The sequence below is a fragment of the Alosa sapidissima genome, chromosome 18 (genome assembly GCF_018492685.1).
Source record: "Alosa sapidissima isolate fAloSap1 chromosome 18, fAloSap1.pri, whole genome shotgun sequence".
Lineage (NCBI taxonomy): Eukaryota > Metazoa > Chordata > Actinopteri > Clupeiformes > Clupeidae > Alosa > Alosa sapidissima.
Genome location: NC_055974.1, coordinates 487,501 through 504,481, shown reverse-complemented (window position 1 = coordinate 504,481; position 16,981 = coordinate 487,501). Strand labels below are relative to the sequence as shown.

The 16,981-nt window shown below is 42.3% G+C and overlaps 2 protein-coding genes across 2 annotated transcripts in view; one reads left to right on the top strand and one right to left on the bottom strand.

Moving 5' to 3' along the window:
* The first annotated feature begins 1,223 nt into the window (after positions 1-1,223).
* On the top strand, positions 1,224-6,980 carry gltpd2a (glycolipid transfer protein domain containing 2a). Its single transcript, XM_042069464.1, has 4 exons — positions 1,224-1,392; positions 1,781-1,851; positions 3,157-3,335; positions 4,268-6,980. Exons 1-4 carry the CDS (start codon positions 1,308-1,310, stop codon positions 4,866-4,868), a joined length of 936 nt encoding a protein of 311 aa, XP_041925398.1. The 5' UTR covers positions 1,224-1,307; the 3' UTR covers positions 4,869-6,980.
* Positions 6,981-7,905: 925 nt separating this feature from the next.
* atp1b2a (ATPase Na+/K+ transporting subunit beta 2a) overlaps positions 7,906-16,981 on the bottom strand; it is a 17,256-nt gene continuing 8,180 nt past the window's right edge. Inside the window, exons 2-7 of the mRNA XM_042069469.1 lie at positions 15,806-15,934; positions 15,473-15,577; positions 15,084-15,301; positions 14,573-14,629; positions 12,804-12,899; positions 7,906-12,633 (exon numbers count right to left, since the gene is read on the bottom strand). Coding sequence (XP_041925403.1) covers positions 12,466-12,633; positions 12,804-12,899; positions 14,573-14,629; positions 15,084-15,301; positions 15,473-15,577; positions 15,806-15,934 — 773 coding nt within the window. The 3' untranslated portion in view covers positions 7,906-12,465. The remainder of the gene's footprint in view (positions 12,634-12,803; positions 12,900-14,572; positions 14,630-15,083; positions 15,302-15,472; positions 15,578-15,805; positions 15,935-16,981) is intronic.

Below are 16,981 nucleotides of genomic sequence, written 5' to 3'. Positions count from 1 at the left end.
CGTATGTTTGCCATGAATGTGTGTCTCTACTCATACTGTACAATTGTTTTTACATGTGTGTGTATGTGTGTGAGTGTGCGTGCATGTGCATTTGTGTGTGTGTGTGTGTGTGTGTGTGTGTGTGTCTGTATGCGTGTGTGTGTGTGTGCGTGTGACATGATAAGATTACTGTACCTGAGCTAGAGTACTCACTTGTCCAGAGTCCAGGTGAGGTGTAACATCTCAGCCTACAGCACATGTTTAATCTGACCACGCCTGGTATTCCCCTGGCATTAGGCTCCACTGGAGATGCTCTCTCAGAAGTACTGAGAGGGAGGGAACGAAATGTGTAACAGAATGGCAGTTCTTCTGTAGTTGTTAAAGTAGTCTATCAATTTGTGCAGTAATATAGAATGAAATGTGGTCAACATCAAAGTCAAAGTCAAAGTCAGCTTTATTGTCAATTTCTTCACATGTTCCAGACATACAAAGAGATCGAAATTGCGTTTCTCACTATCCCACGGTGAAGACAAGACATATTTTACCAATTTAAGTCCACAGACAAACATAACATTCAAGTAAACAAAAAAGTAAGTAAATAAGTAAATAAGAGGGCACATATAATAATGGAAAAAAATAAGAGCAACAAAATTTGGTTGAAATTGTGCATAGACAGTCAATAAAATACTAGTGCAAAGTCAGGCCAATAAAAGGCTTGGGTAGTTCTGTTTGACCTAAGTAAGAAAGAAAGTGGCATAGTGGTGCAAGTTATGTAAGGGCAGCAGAAGTGTTGTGTTTTCAGGACAACAACAACAAGTTGTAAAGTGTACAAGTGTGCAAGTGGAGTAGTGCAGGCGGTGTGTTGCGTTGGATTTTACAATGACACTGAACGCGATTCAGCCAATCATAATCAAGAACCGGAACTATCAGTTTTAGAATGTGTTATCCAGTGTTTAGATTTATGAATACCATGCTATCATTACAGTGACACACTTTCAATGTGCTCATGAATAGGAAGGATAGAACAAAGAGAAGAGATGTAGTAAGATGGAGGTGTAGAGGGACAGAGAGGGAAAGATATCTGCTAATCAGTGTGTTGAGTTGTGTGGGAGCAAATAAACAGTTACGCCACTGAGGTCAAAGGTAAGGAGAGGAGGGTGAAGAGGGACACAACAAACAGTAGGGTAGAGAGAGGTTGAAGAGCCTGAGTGGAGTGTAGAAGTTCAAAACTGGCTCTGGAGAGAGAGAAAGCCAGAGAGTTAGGGAGGGAGAGAGTGAGGGAGGGAGAGAGGGCTAATGTGTGTGTGGCAGCGTGAGCCACCAGCAGCATGAGGTCACTCCGTTTACTCCGTGTGTTCCTGCTTCCTGCCTCCATGTTGGCTCTGCTGCTATTTGTGAGTTCATACTGGCTACGTAAGTTCCCATTCATTCATTTAATGTGTGTGTGTGTGTGTGTGTGTTTCTGCTTCTGCGTGTGTGTGTGTGCGCGCATGTGTGTGTGTGTGTGTGTGTTTCTGTGTGTATGTATGTGTGTTTGTCTACTGAAAATAAAGAAAGGTTATTATACCATTACAATCTGCCACATTTATTTTTTTTCACTGGCATCACAATGTTTAAAAGTTGTAAATGTTTGATGTAAGATTGGTTCCTTTAGTGTGTGTGTGTGTGTGTGTGTGTGTGTGTGTGTGTGTGTGTGTGTGTGTGTCTCTGTGTATGTGTGTGTGTGTGTGTGTGTGTGTCTCTGTGTGTGTGTGTCTGTGTGTGCGTGCCTCAATGTATGAATGTATGTGTGTGTTCTTAGCTCAGGGGGCCCCAGAGGGTTGTAATTCAGTCTGGAGACCCTGCTTCAGTGTGTACAGCCAAACAAGCAAGGTGACACACACACACGCGCATATATGTCAAAGTATACATGTATCCCTTTAATGATAATCTCAACCCCTTCTACCTGTTATCTTTCCTCTTATCCATCCTGCTAAATACTAATCAACGTTTAACTTGAACACTAAATTTAATTCACAATTACATCATACCTTAACTGTTATTCTACCAAATTAGCAGGATTCCATGTAACTTCCAATAAACCTCACTACCAGACAGCTCAGAGATGCACTGGTGACCTCCTTCTCTGAGGTTGCAATGAGTCTGGTGTGGGAGTGCGTGTGTTCACACATGACACTCTGGATCGGACTGTATTGCCCTCTGAGAATATTGAGATCAGAACCCATTTATTATATTTTTTATATTCATAAGTAGTTCATGTCCTTCGTTTTCTTTTTTATGTTTCTTATTCTGTGTCCTTGGAATGGATAGAGGAATTCAGCCTCCACATATGACAGGACTGTCTTTATTTCAGTCTGTTCCTGTATTCCTGAGTATATCTTGATGTGACTGTAGCGATGAGGGACAATATGATGTTTGTGCTGTGTAACCCTGTTCTGCAGGGGTGCTTCCCCTATGTCAGTAGTTATCTGCTCTGGGTTGCTCTGTCAGTAGTTATCTGCTCTGGGTTGCTCTGTCAGTAGTTATCTGCTCTGGGTTGCCAGGTTGGCACTAAACAGGATCTGATTCAGTGTAGTCCATGTAAACTGGTATCTTTCATCAACCGGATACTTTTACCCTGACAATTGGCTGACAATGTGAAGCCATGCTGTCTCTCTCTTTATGTACATCACTGTAAATAAATCTCTGTTTCTGATATTTCCATTACCTGACTGGGTTTTCATTCATCTGTGATATCAAAATTGCCATCACCTTGCAATCTCAGACATGTGAGGCAGCTGTGCTAGCAAGAAGGCTGAAACCGCAGGTGCTAGTGTATGTTGCTGGCACGTCTCTGGTGGTCTTGGGGGAGTGAGGTTTAGAACTGCAGTGGAGCCCCCTAGTGTAGCCCCTACTGGATCCAGCTCATTTACAGGAATAACAAATAATGTATGAAGTAACTGTGAATGAACATTTTTAATTGATAATGAAGTAAGAGTGAAGTAACCACATAGCTCCACAGTTACTTAACCATTGGGCATGAAGAGCATCAGGAAGTCACAATTCACTAATCATTAACTAATTAATTATAATCATCATGATTCATATATTAGTTAATCATTACTTGCATGAATCGTACCCGTATATATCTTACATAAGTGCCTTAATATAAAGTGCCTTGATTTTTACCTTGTTTAGCCAGAGCCTCATGCCATTGCTGAAAGCAACCATATCGCTGAGAATGACATCCTCATGGAAGAGTGTCCTGGGCAGGACTTTCAGGTGTCCCATCTCTATTCACACCTGACCTATGCCTTAGGCCCCGCCTCTGATGTCATACTGGATGAATACCTGTCCAGCTGGGAGGAGCTTATCAAGTCAGTAAAAGTAAGAGTGTAACTCTGGAGTAAAAACAACATAAGGTCTAAATTTATGGTAGTTAAATTAAAGTTCAAACTTTTGATTGGGAGCAAAATTATGTTAATTGCTGGAATTTCGAGCAAGACCGTTTTTTGTATTATCTCACTGAATGGGCTTACAGTGAATGCTAAGAGGTAGCACATCAAAAAACAAACACTATTTTACACCACTGACAATGCATTACACTTCTGTGGTAGTGTGAGCTGCAAGATCGAACGCACCTGCTGATTTGACGCTACCGGATCAGGAAGCCAGGCAATTTTCTTCCTACAGTGTTGTTATAACCTCTCTGTACACTTTCAAAGTTTACAGTACTTCAGTTTGTCTGTAGAGACCCTCACCACACTACCACAGAAGTGTGGTATTTTGAGCATTGTCAGTGGTACAAAATAGCATTTGTTTTTTTGACGTCCTAATTGCCCCCTTAGCATTCACTGTAAGCCATTCAGTGATAATGCAAAAAACGTTGTTGCTCAAATCTCCACCAATTAACATAATTTTTCTTTCAATCAAAAGTTTGAACTCGTTAACTACCGTAAATAGACCCTATGTTATTTTTACTCTGGAGTTAAACTTTAAGAAGAATCAGAGGCTGTTGCTTACAGTATACAGATGGAGGAATGGTATTCAGTATTGTCTGTATAGTTTATGTATATTTTTTTACTTTTTAGTACTTAGCTTAGTAGCTCCATGTACTAAAATATATTCCTCTATTACAATTACAAAGCAAAGCTATTGCGTTCAATACTTTCGAAGGATAACGTTTTTAAAGGAATTAAGTTTTTCTCAATATCCATTACCCAGAGTGAAGCCCATCTTGAGCCTACATAAAATCTCCTTTTCTCTGTTTCTTCCCCAACATCTCACGCCCTCCCTTCCTCGGCCTCAGGTTCATGAACTCCCTTGGCGCTCTTGTGAGCTTCTTCTCCCCGAAAGTCCAGGAAAAGATCACACTCTTACGTGACCTCTCCTCTCCCTCCTCTCACATTGCCCGGAGCGCCCTGTGGCAGCAGCGCCTCAACAATGCTGCTGCTGTGGACGCCCCTCTCCCCCTAGACGCAGGTACCTACCACTCTGTCCGCTCCATGCTGGACGGCGAGCTGGGCGCCGGCCTGGTGGACTTCAGCCGGCACACTCCGTCAGGCAGTCGTACTTTGCTGCGGCTCCACCGCTCGCTGCTCTGGCTGCGGCTGCTCCTCGATAAGCTCCACGAGGGCCCTGATGCCGAGGGCCACCTGCGCTCGCCCGGGGAGCTGTGCCGTGAGGCCTACCGGCAGGCCCTGGCACCGCACCACCCGTGGCTCCTGAGGCAGGCCGCCGAGGTGGCGTTCGGTGCCATGCCGGCCCGGAAGGTGTTCCTGGAGCTGGTGTGCGTGACCTCGCAGGAGGAGGCCAAACCGGTGATGCGGACACTGGTCGCTGCCATCAAGAAAGTGCATCACAGGACTCAGAGGATGCTGGAGGAGAGAAACATGCTGGAACTGCCCTAGGGATGGGGAGGAAGGGAAGGGAACAGAAAAAGACAAATTGAGTGAGGGAGGTGAAGTGGAAATGAGTGGAGGAGAGAACTGGAGTCTGAGGGGAAAAAATATGTAAAGAGAGAAAAAGAGCTCTACAAGTGTGAAAGCTGTGGAACAAGGGATGAAGAGTGTAGGAAAGGCAAAGGGCAAGGAAGGAGAAAGAGAGGGAAGAGAAATATAGGGGGAGAAAGAGAAAGAAAGCTGAATGAATGATTTTATGAGCTAAAGATCCCTAGGACCACGCCTTATAACAACGTAAAAGATGTCTCTAGCAGGTCTATGGCATTGGCACTGTCATGGCATAAGAACACACTTTGTAATTAACTATTAATCCAATATTTTCTTTTATTTTTGAAGCCTGCAAGTTATTGTGTGCAGTACTCGTGGCTGCATCAATTGAACAGCATTTTACAAAGAAAATCCACCATTACGGACGTCAATCCCGTTTTCCACTGTTTAAGTGTGCGTTTTACTAAAAGTTGGCTAATAAAGCAAACGTAGCACAAGTGCACAGCAATCATAACCGCCTGTTCTTGTTCACTGAGTAAATATAAACTGCAATGAAGAGGTGAGAGCAGGAAAATAATGCGTGCAATGCACATTATGGGTCATTTCAACCGGACTGAAAATGATCTTATTATTATTATACTGTAGAGATTGCTGTGAGTGGACAGCAACCAGCCTATTATTTGTGAAGACAAGACACCGCTTTGTGAAGACAAGACCGAAACATTGCTGTTTTACGCAGCATAATGGTTTAAGCTAGCCAAGGCTTAGGGCCTAACTTTATGTTATTGTTTTGTTATTTTGCTCTTCCTGGCCGTTTTGCGTTTCTTGGGGAGTCAAGATTCCGGGTCGACCTCAATATCCTGATCGCGGGTCCATAAAGTGAAACGGCACTTCCTGTTTTAACCACAAGATGGAGATAGTAGGCGCATCGAGAGTTACACGACTGGATTAAAGTTAATTATGCCTACGTCTAAATCTGTGATATAACAAGACTACGTCACACGCTCGCGCTAGTAGTGGAGGCACACGCAAACCCGGCGGTGATTTTTCCCTTTTACTCGAAGAGACTTTAAAAATAGAACGGTGCATCACACAGAACACTCACATGCGGAGCCTTACTCTGGTGTTCAAGGGCTAGTATTGAATTTTATTTGTTATTATCACAAGAGTTTTTCATGTCTAAGACACCTGTGTGGCTGCGTTTGTGTAGCCTATTAGGGTGTTGTTCACATACTCAGATCAGTATACTAAGAATCACTCACTGTGACTTTTTGAGATTAAAAATACTAATTGCACAATGCAATTTAGTCCTACCATCTGATTCCACCCTTCCATTTCATGTAGTCATAGGATACAGAAAGGGTACAGACATGGGGTACTCATATGTCTAATGTGTAGGCTACACTCTCACTCACACATACCCAGAGTATGCACATTCTTTACAGCTGAGGTTATTCAGAGTATGACTCAGCTCAACACCGATGTATGACCTATGATTAGTTTATTGATTGACTGTTAATTAGTGTTGTGCTATCAGGTCATCAGCTCCTTTACTGACTGAGTAGAAGCGGAAGCTTTAGGACCTCAGGTGACCTTTGACTCCTTGAGAACCAGGCTCTCTCCTCCTGGTGAACTATGTGCGTGTGTCTGCCTATCTTCCTCTGTCAACACCTAGACAGATATAATGTTAATAATAATAGTAATATTAAGAATGTATTAATTGTATGTTATTTAGCCTACAAAAAATGGATTGTTACACTATGTATGTACTGTATACCAACGACAGCATGTGTGTGTGTGTGTGTGTGTGTGTGTGCAGGGACAGAAGTGTTTTGGGGATTATGTGTGCACCACTTGGGGAAAGGTTGTGTCTGGTTTTAGGGGAACAGTTTGTAAGCATTGTGTGAGTGTGTGTTTTGTGTGTGTGTGTGTGTGTGAGAAAGAGAGAGAAAGAGAGAGATAGTGAGTGAGTGGGCAGAGAATGTGGAGTTGATGTGTGTACGTTTATGAGTGGGCGGAGTCAGTCAGAACAAAGTGTGTGCTCACTGATCTGGATTATAGTCAATGGGATTAAAGTTTTGAGATTATCTCCACACATGCACCCCCCCCCCCTCCACACACACACACACACACACACACACACACACACACACACACACACACACATACACACACACCCACACACACATACACACACTGAGTCAGTAACACCTGACACACTCGCTTGCCTCTATATCCTTCTTTCTCTTCTCCAGCCCTTTCTGTGTGTTTTAAAACATCTGCATTTTGATTTCTTGTTCGATTATGTAAGGACACTGCCACAGCTCAGAACGTCTGTGTGTCATCATAGAATTTGTTGGAGGACAGATTATGTAACCTCTCTTACCCCACCCCCTCCCTCTCTCCCCTTCAATGAGAAGAGCCGCCTCTCCATCATAAAATATATTTTTTCCTGAGGCTAACAAACTGTGTGAGAGACCACTGTGGTGATTGTGTCAGTGGGAATTGTAAGGTTTTTTTACAGGTAGGTATTGAAGTTATTTTACCTGTTGCTGGATGTGAACATGCTGAGGACAGGATGGGAAAAGAAAGAGCAGCCTTCACTTGTTACATAAACAGACAGCTCCAGCTCAGTTATATCATCAATCTCTTATGCTTTAGCTCTTCCATTATCTCTTTTTTCTCCTTTCTGCATCTTTCCTTTACGTTCATACTCTGCTCATGTGGTTGTCTGTGTATTTCCAGCTGTCTCTTGTCTGTCTGTCTTTCACCAACATCCCTCACACCTGATCATCATGTCATGTCATCATATTTTTCAAAACACTCCCCACCATTATGTATGAGATGGTGTGTGAAACAGTTGGTGTCAAAGAGGAAATGTCTCTTAGACCAAAATCATTTGTGGTTGGCAGGGTTTGTGCTTGTGTGTGTGTGTGTGTGTGTGTGTGTGTCTCAACAAGCTCAACTTCACTTCATTTGATAAGCAAAATGCACACACTTTTAAACACAAAAAAATGTTTTATTATTTCTTACTTCCCATTTTTCATTTACAACGATATTCTTGTTTTTTTGAATATAGGTTTCCACAATTGTATTTTTTTTATTAGTCAGGCAATATATACTGTAAATAACGGTATATTCAATTAATTCTTTAATTACATCTATTATGTCATGAGCAGTGTTTGATTGAACAGTAAACCCAAATGGAGAGAGATGAGAGCAGAAGAAATCACTTTCGCACAGAGGAGCCTGGAGCACAGGTGAGAGGAATGGCCACAGACAGTCAGCGTCACGCATGAGTGGTGTGTGTGTTTGAGGGAGAATTCATCGACCGGTCAACAGAGTGCAGTTAGTCAGTGCTGAGCAGTGGGCAGTGCAATGATTGGACACATTATACAGCGGGGGTCTGACTGGGGCAAGCGAGGTGTTGGGGGTGGTGGAGAGAACCAGTGTGACTGACAGTACGACTGACAGGGAACACAATGGAACGAGTTCAGCTGGATCACGACTGATGGAATGTGTCCATTTGTGTGTGTGTATGAGAGAGTGCGTGTGTTGTACGTGCACAAGTTCAGCTTGAATAATGCGTTTGTGAATGACATCAACGCTTGTTGTGGTGGTGGTTGGTGTGTGTGTGTTTGTTTCTAACGGGCAGAATATTAAAGAGACGATGAAGGCACATGCTTCTGACTCAGCGGTACCAGACTGTGGTACACAGACGACGTCTAGACAGAAAGACTAGAGATAGAAGCCGTCACACAATAATGACATCATAATGGGACAGGACAAAGCTACACAGGGGCTCGTGGAATGAGGATGAGAGATGTTGCAGCTATACAGCCAACCCAGTGCATGAGACCGGCCATCTTGGGCAGGTTAAACACGATACCTTGGCACTAGTCATCGTTCTCTATTTGCTGGCCACCATAGAATTGCTGAGACCTTGGTTTACTTTACTAATGCTATTAGTCGTCATGCAGATGTAAGCACAGCTTGAGGTGCACAACTGGGTGCCCACTGCCCAGACATGGCCACGTTTGACCAGATGGGGAGTGTACTGGATGGAGATGAACTAGTCGTCTGAGTCCATGGCACTGACCCAAGAGAGTGGGTGTAGTCAGTGAGGTGAATAACTCACCAAAGACTCACCCCTGGATGCCCCTTACCTATCTCTCTTAGAAACGACTCAAACATGAGTGACCACTGACTACTCCTAAGCAGTGTTAGTAGTGCTATGTCTCCTCACTCCACAGCAGTGGCACAGGTGTTTTGCCCATTGTATCAAAGACTCATTTAACTACAACGGTGCCACTAGTATTTCCCATATGAAATGTATGGCAGTTGCAACAGGCAGAAATAAAAGACTGTCCCTTTTCCAGTCCTCATGCACTGGGAACAGGATAGCACTACAAGGGACAGTATCAATGAGGTGTTCTATGGATATGTGTGAAGTTGTTTGTGGAGACCCAGTGTCCCATACACAGAGGGCACTCCAATCCATGTTTGGTCAACTTTTTGCTCTATAAATTTTGTGGTGACTCTGCAGTGGCCTGTACTCTCTCCCTCCTACTGATTGCATGGGGAAGTGTTTGACAGGCCTGAATGGGAGCATAAAACTGCCATGGTATGGAGTGCCACTCTGCACAAGGTAAGAGTCTACAAAGAAATGGTGTTGATTCAATTAGTGCTGCACCATGTAAACATATTTTTCCCATGAACAGACCAGAGTTGATATGAAGAGATTTTTTATGTCAAGGCGATGTCTGTAGTAATGTGTTTTTTCATATGTATTTAAATATTTATCTAGACGCTCTCTTTTTAATGTGAGCACATACACACACATACATACTCACTCACACTTTCAAATTATGCTCAAAGTATAACTATGGTGCCCCCCCCCCCCAAAAAAAAACATAAACAATACGACACACAGAACAGGCGATGAGACGAGGGAATACTGAGAGAAAAAGGAAAGTGGTCTTGTGCCACAGTCAAGCCCCAAAGACGCTCATAGCAGCATCACTATCCTTATGGTGACAACAAATAAACTGACCAGCACCAAGTGAGCTAGTACTGTGCTTACAAGCACTAAATTGTAAAACGTGTTATGCTTATCTGCCTCTGTTGAAATCGATGCGGTTTCTTACTAGCGCCATGTTAACTAGCCCCATGCATATTAGCCATATGCTAACAAATATCAGTTTATTGAGTGCCAGGCTAACAAGAACTGAAATAGAAAAGAAAATACTTTTTCCTCCCCAGTACTAGGCTCTAAAACCCAGTCTTGTTCAGTGCTGTGCTACTGAACGTTCTCTATACAATGGAACAGTAAATCTAAATAACTTGAAAGAAAGACGTGAATAAAAAACACCAGGATGCTATTTTTAGAGACTACCTTCATCAGTCATCTACACACTTTTAAGATCAGCATTGGCAAATCATATGGTTTGATATTTTACATACATCCTAACCCCCTCTCCCTCTGTTCTATACTCTTTTCCCTCCTCTTTCTCTCTAAGAAAGAGAGGAATGCATCCCCCCCCACCCTCATTAATATGTACAGTTAGCCACGCAACACACAATCAAGATATATTGCTTTGAGGACAAAAAAGAGAAGATATGATTTCATAGAGGAATGAAAAGAAAAAAAAGAAATTGTCTAACATTTCTCATAAAGTGATCATTATGTGGCCCAATAGAATATGACTAATGTGACTGGTCCAGGCATTTCAACGTGGAACTTGATTGGTTGTTTATGAATTAAGAGCTAAATCGAGTTTTAGCCATTTAGAATCGATATAGTGCAACCATGATAACAATTACTGAATACACACTCCAGACTTTGGAGTACTGCATGCTTGAAAAATGTATGAGTTTATCAGTTTATCTATGTATGTATGTATGTATATGTTTGTACTTGTATGTGTGTGTGTGAGTGTGTGTGTGTGTGTGTGTGTGTGTGTGTGTGTGTGTTAATGTGTTTGTGTGTATGCATTAAAACAGATAATAAAGGTACTGTATGTTCGTGGGCTATATCAGTGTATCAAGTGTACCATTACTTTACCATGATATCATTATGAAACAACTTTAGAGGTCATCATAAATTTAGCCCACTAGCAGTGCATGAACATGGTCAAATAAATATGTATAAATGCAATCAATTTCATAAACAATCCAAATAAAAAACAACAATGCAATAAAGTCATAAATAAATATGTAAAAATAAATAAATAGGTCAATGAATGAAGCAGGAGCCTTCTTAATCAACGCCCCAAAACAAAACAAACAAACAACAGAGGTAGAGAGGGAATAATTGGTAAGAGAAAAGACAGCATGAGCAAGAAATCAAATCAAGCAAAGATAAAGAAGAACAAAAAACAAAAGACAAGAAGGAATAGAGGGGGAAATAATGGAGAGAGACTGTATTAATCAAATAAAAAAAACACTTTGGTAAATTACAAACAAGAATGGAGCAAAGAGCGGAAAAACAAAAATAGGAAAGGAAGGGGGAAAAGAAACTAACAGAGAAGAAAAAAGAAGGGAAAAAAGAAAAACAGAGAGAAAGAGACAGCATAGCAGAAAGGAAGGGGGATGGAGAGAGGAGAGTGCCTCCAGATTAGGATTACAGATTAAAGGGATTAGATAGACGCATCAATAAAACACAGAGAGACACCTGCTTGACCAAAACCAGTAACACTGACCCTGCCAAAGATATCATCATCATCTTCCTCATCATCATCATCATCATCATCATCATCATCATCAACAACAGCATTGTAATCATTAGCATCATTGGTGAAGTAGATTTATATGGCTAAATGAATTGACTCATAATTCCCTGCTCCTTTGTCAAGAACTACCCCCTCCCTGCACCACCACCTTCTGGTCCCTCCCCCTGCTTCTGATTGGGTGTGTTGCAATCGGATGACTGGCAGGAACTCTTAGTGGGGTGAACAATGGAGTAAACAATTTGACAGGTTCATCTATGGACACACACACACACACACACACACACACACACACACACACACACACACACACACACACGCACACACACACAGAGACACACACATAAACACATACGCACACACTATAGCATGCCCCCCCTCTCTTTGTTGAATGAACAGAGGTCTAAATCGAGGAAGGAAGGACTGACAACTGGGATTGTCTGTACAACATTTCCCAGAATCCTCTGAGCCCTCTGGCACAGGAAGTAGTAAGTGTGGGGATTTCACAATCACTACAGTTGAGGAGAGGACACAGATAGAAAACATTGCTTGACTGTGCGAGCGTTTATGCGTGCAGAGTGTGTGTATGTGCGTATTTATGTTTTTGCTTGTGTGTATTTGTGTGTGTGTGTGAATTGCAAAGTAAATTTATGTATGGGTTTGCATCAAATCCTGTATGTGTTTTTGTGTATGTGTGTAAAAAGAATGCAATACACATATGTTTGTATTGAGCTGGTGTGTGGGTGTATGTGTGTGTGTGTGTGTGTGTGTGTGTGTATGTGTGTGTGTTAGTGGTGTGCACGCGCATTTGGTTGGCAGATACTGGCGCTCTAGTCGTTCTTGTTGATTCTCAGCCTGAAAGAGACACGTCCGGCGAACTTGTCCCTCTCACTAAGCTCGGTAATGGTGTCTGAATTGATCTTGCACTCCACATTCACATCCATGTTATAGGTGATATTCAGGAATTTGACAGCCACCAGCGGTTGAGAGTAATTCACCTAAAGGAAAAGATGTGGAGAAAGAGAGAGAGAGAGAGAAGAAAGAGAGTTCTGACTTCCGATGTCTCTAGCGTGTCTAAATATTTAGACAAACATGCACATGTATTTGCGTGTGTGTGTGTGTATGTGTGCATGTGAGAGAGACTTCATGTATGTGGTGTGTGTCTTACCTGTGACCTGCTTCCATAGTAAGGGTAGTACATGAGATTGAAGCTGCCATTGGTGGGGAAGTATGCTATCTCACCAATACTGTCACTGTCCTCTTTCTGTGGAACATGAATACAGGTGTTTCACATGGGTCTGGGTTACAGAGAAGCCTTTGCTTTCCAAATGGGTAGAGGGGTACACTAGTTTTGCTACAGAGAAGCATTTATAGGGGATATGAAGCTTCTTCTGCCAAAATCTTGGAGGGGTCAAAAGGATGCAATGCTTCAAAAAATCCTGCTGAATAACAAATAACAGCATTATGCCCCTTTAAGAAACATGTAACAGATTTTTACAGATTAATAGATTTTATTTTTGATCAAAGGACAAAGGGAAGAAATCAGCAGTAAGAAACGACTACAGGCCAATGTCTACTAATGGCTAACTCCAGTCATCTACATTCTGTGGCTGTATGGTCTACTCTGTAAAGCTTACCCATTCATTTTCTCCAATTTTGTATCTCTAAAGACAGATGTGTGGGAACAGAGGGATAGATGTGAAGATGGAGATTAGATGGGAAAATGATGCGGGCACATAGACACACAGACACACACACACACAGACACACAGACACACACACACACACACACACACACACACACACACACACAGAGACACACAGACACACACACACACACACACACACACACAGACACACAGACACACACACACACACACACACACACACACACACACAGAGACACACAGACACACACACACACACACACACACACACAGACACACACACACACAGACACACACACACACACACACACACACACACACACACACACACACACACACACACACACACACACACACACAGAGACACACAGACACACAGACACACACACACACACAGACATACACAACACACACACACACACACACACACACACACACACACACACACACACACACACACACACACACACACACAAATACCATAATTTCCCACCTTTTAACAAGGCTTATATGTGGAATATTTCTTCAACTATGAGGCTAACACATAGAGGTGGGCCATACAGTATATAGGAATGCATTTCTTTTCTTCATTCTTCTTTAGGATTAAAGCCCCATTTATTTGATTCTGATTGGGCTATTGGGCACTGCAGTTAATACACAGGTGCGGCTTTATTCTGTTTTATACATTGTCCTGCAGTTCATACACGATGTGGCTAATACACAGAAAATTATTGTACTCTCTCTCTCTCTCTCTCTCTCTCTCTCTGTCTCTCACACACACACACACACACACACACACACACACACACACACACACACACACATACTCACATACACACAAGTTCACAACATATACAGAGTGAAATGCTCTTGGAGGGTGACATTTACATAAATGATGATATGAAATAAGGATATTAATGTTCCCTAAGGCCAACTAATCTTCGTTAATGATCAGTGCTGGAAGAAGTTTGCTAATGAAAGTGGGTTGAAGACCTCAGTCCTCATAGTTCATCAGTTTCAGTATAATTTTATGAAAGCATGGGTGTCTTACATTTGTTCTACAATGACATTATTTCATCTTACAATTCTGTATGAACTACGATGTACGATAATAATAATCTTTAACTTTGGATGGCCAAAATATTTGACTACTTCATGTCTATACAGATTGTTCCCTAAAACTAAATGATTTAACTTGTTATTAGCCTACATGTCAATAACATTTATCGATCACCTTTGACTAGTAATCTGAGGGTTAGTTGGGACTGACCTTAGCCCCACAAGTGACATAAGGAGATTGGCTTTTCCCTGGCAGCATTCCAATAACCTGTGGAAAGGTGAAATGTCAGAGTTTACAATGATTTAATTAAATCATCAAAAGGACACAGTGCTGTTCATTTACTGTAGTGCATTTGACAGTGATAAGTGGGTTAAGGTTAAAGTAGTTGTTGCTTTGGCTAAGCAGTCACTAGTTAACTAGTGCTCTAGTGGCTAGTTAACTAGTGCTCTAGCTCACTGGCTATTCAAACCTAAAAACCTTGCCCTATTGATTCCTTAAAGAGAGGGCTCTTTCTCCAAAACTAGTCACAATCTTAGGTTTTCTGACAGCTTACGAATACGGGCAAAATGTATTGAAACGGATGAATCTACATTGGTATGAAACGGGAGCACAAATTAGGCTTAAGCATGTCTCTGTGAGGGGGAACTGAGGCACATGCACTGCAGCATGACTCACAATCATCCCCATCTCACCACACCTCTCTCTCCAATGCACTTATTACCCGGTTGAGCTTGATGAAGACGCAGGGCTGGCCGTTCTCGTAGCCAAAGGTGCGCTCGGCGGAGGTGGCGCCCAAGCCAGAGCATTCCCCGAGCATGGTACGGTTGAATTGGCAGGAGCGCTTGGGGTTGTTGCGCACCTCACCACTGTCCTCCTGCACGTAGAACTGGTCTGGGGGGCACACATCGTTGTTCAGGGCTTGCAGGCTGTCGTTGTATGCTGGCAGCGAGAGAGAGCAAGAGAAATAAGGGTGAGGAGGAACGGAAAGATGAAGAGTTAATGAAAGAACACAAGTGAAGACCAACATCGAGAAATACGTGAAAAGACACACACACACACACACACACACACACACACACACACACACACAAACACACACAGACTACTTACGGCCCAAGAAGCTATTCAGTTTCTGGACATATGTGTCCCAGCTCTCAGTTTGGTCAATGTTGTAGATAATCTCCAGTGCCTGTCCTTTTGGTCGGATCATCATTCCTACTCACATACACATGCACACATGAACAAACACCGTCATTAGAATCATTAGACACATTAGAATCATTAGACACATTAGCTCTTTCTATTCTATTTAACAGCTCCAGGTTGTGGAGTATCTGTATGTGTATCTGTATGTGTGTGTGTGTGTGTGTGTGTGTGTGTGTGTGTGTGTGTGTGTGTGTGTGTGTGTGTGTTGTGTGTGTGTGAAGTGATCATCAAGTGTACCTGGAATGGCCAGACGGTCCTGCCAGGTGGGCTGGTAGTCGTTCAGAGTGAGCAGCATGACGTACATGGTGAGGGCGAACATCCCTGCCAGGAACGTGTAGAACACCAGGTAGAAGAGCAGAATCAAGCCTGCAACAAATACACACACACACACACACACTTCTTATTTTGCTTGTTTACCCATATTACATACATGACATCTACAAGATAACATTACAATTGAGGGCAGAGCTTCACCTTGTAAGGGGTGACACTTTTAGCTCAGTCTAGACTTTAGATTCAGACAAGCAGAGTCTCCACAGTGCAAGCCCTCTGGCTTTGGCTCTTCACAGAAAGAGCAAGTAACTATGAAAGTGACCTGGTTCCTGATCCTTTCCCATGTCAACCTATATGGAGGACCCAACTGAAGCCATTGAGAGTGATACTTAATTAGGGTTAAGTCCAATTTTTGGTGATCAGATTGTAGAATTTTGAAAACATCAGCGCTGTTCCTAAGAAGTTCCTTCTTTGCTGAGGACCTCGATGACACTTCTTGCATCACTACCGGGATTAGTGCATGAACACAAGTCATGGCCATAAGTAATAACAGAAAAAAATGTCATTGTCACCCCCTTGGATTGTCAATCAATCAATGAATCTATTTATTTAGAGTGCAAAATCACAATGCAGTATGGCCATTTCCATTCGGGTGCACGATGCGTGGTACTTGGACACGATTTATTTAATGATTTTTTAATAAATGCAGTTATGTTGTCATGGTCCAAATGCATTCAACCCAGTTATGCGAACCCTGTCACCTACTTGCAGACTGACCAATAATTCTGCCACGGTCTCAGCCTAGCCACTGCCACGCTCTGCCACTACTGTTTTTGTTTTGTTATTAATTATTACAGATGATAAAGACATAAGATTAGCACTTCTACCTCGCATTCGCTGGAAATAAACTTTTTTATTCATTTGATGATTTCAATTCTTAAACTTTGCAAATTGCAACAGGTTTGAGTATGAATGGATCCACAGATGAGTTTTCATTGTTATTAATATTGCGGGATAGGCCATTTTGTCTTCGCAGAGGTCTGCGCTCTCGAATGTCCTTCTAGTTAGCATATTAAAATGAGTGTGATTGAGGGAGGAGAGAGGGTGGAGTGTAATGCTCGTGCATGTACGCTTAATTTC

Excerpts from the sequence above, each read along its gene's own strand:
- gltpd2a (XM_042069464.1), top strand. The coding sequence starts at position 1,308 with ATGAGGTCACTCCGTTTACTCCGTGTGTTCCTGCTTCCTGCCTCCATG. Across the intron at positions 1,852-3,156 it reads TGTACAGCCAAACAAGCAAG|CCAGAGCCTCATGCCATTGC; the intron begins GTGACACACACA and ends TACCTTGTTTAG. Across the intron at positions 3,336-4,267 it reads AGCTGGGAGGAGCTTATCAA|GTTCATGAACTCCCTTGGCG; the intron begins GTCAGTAAAAGT and ends CCTCGGCCTCAG.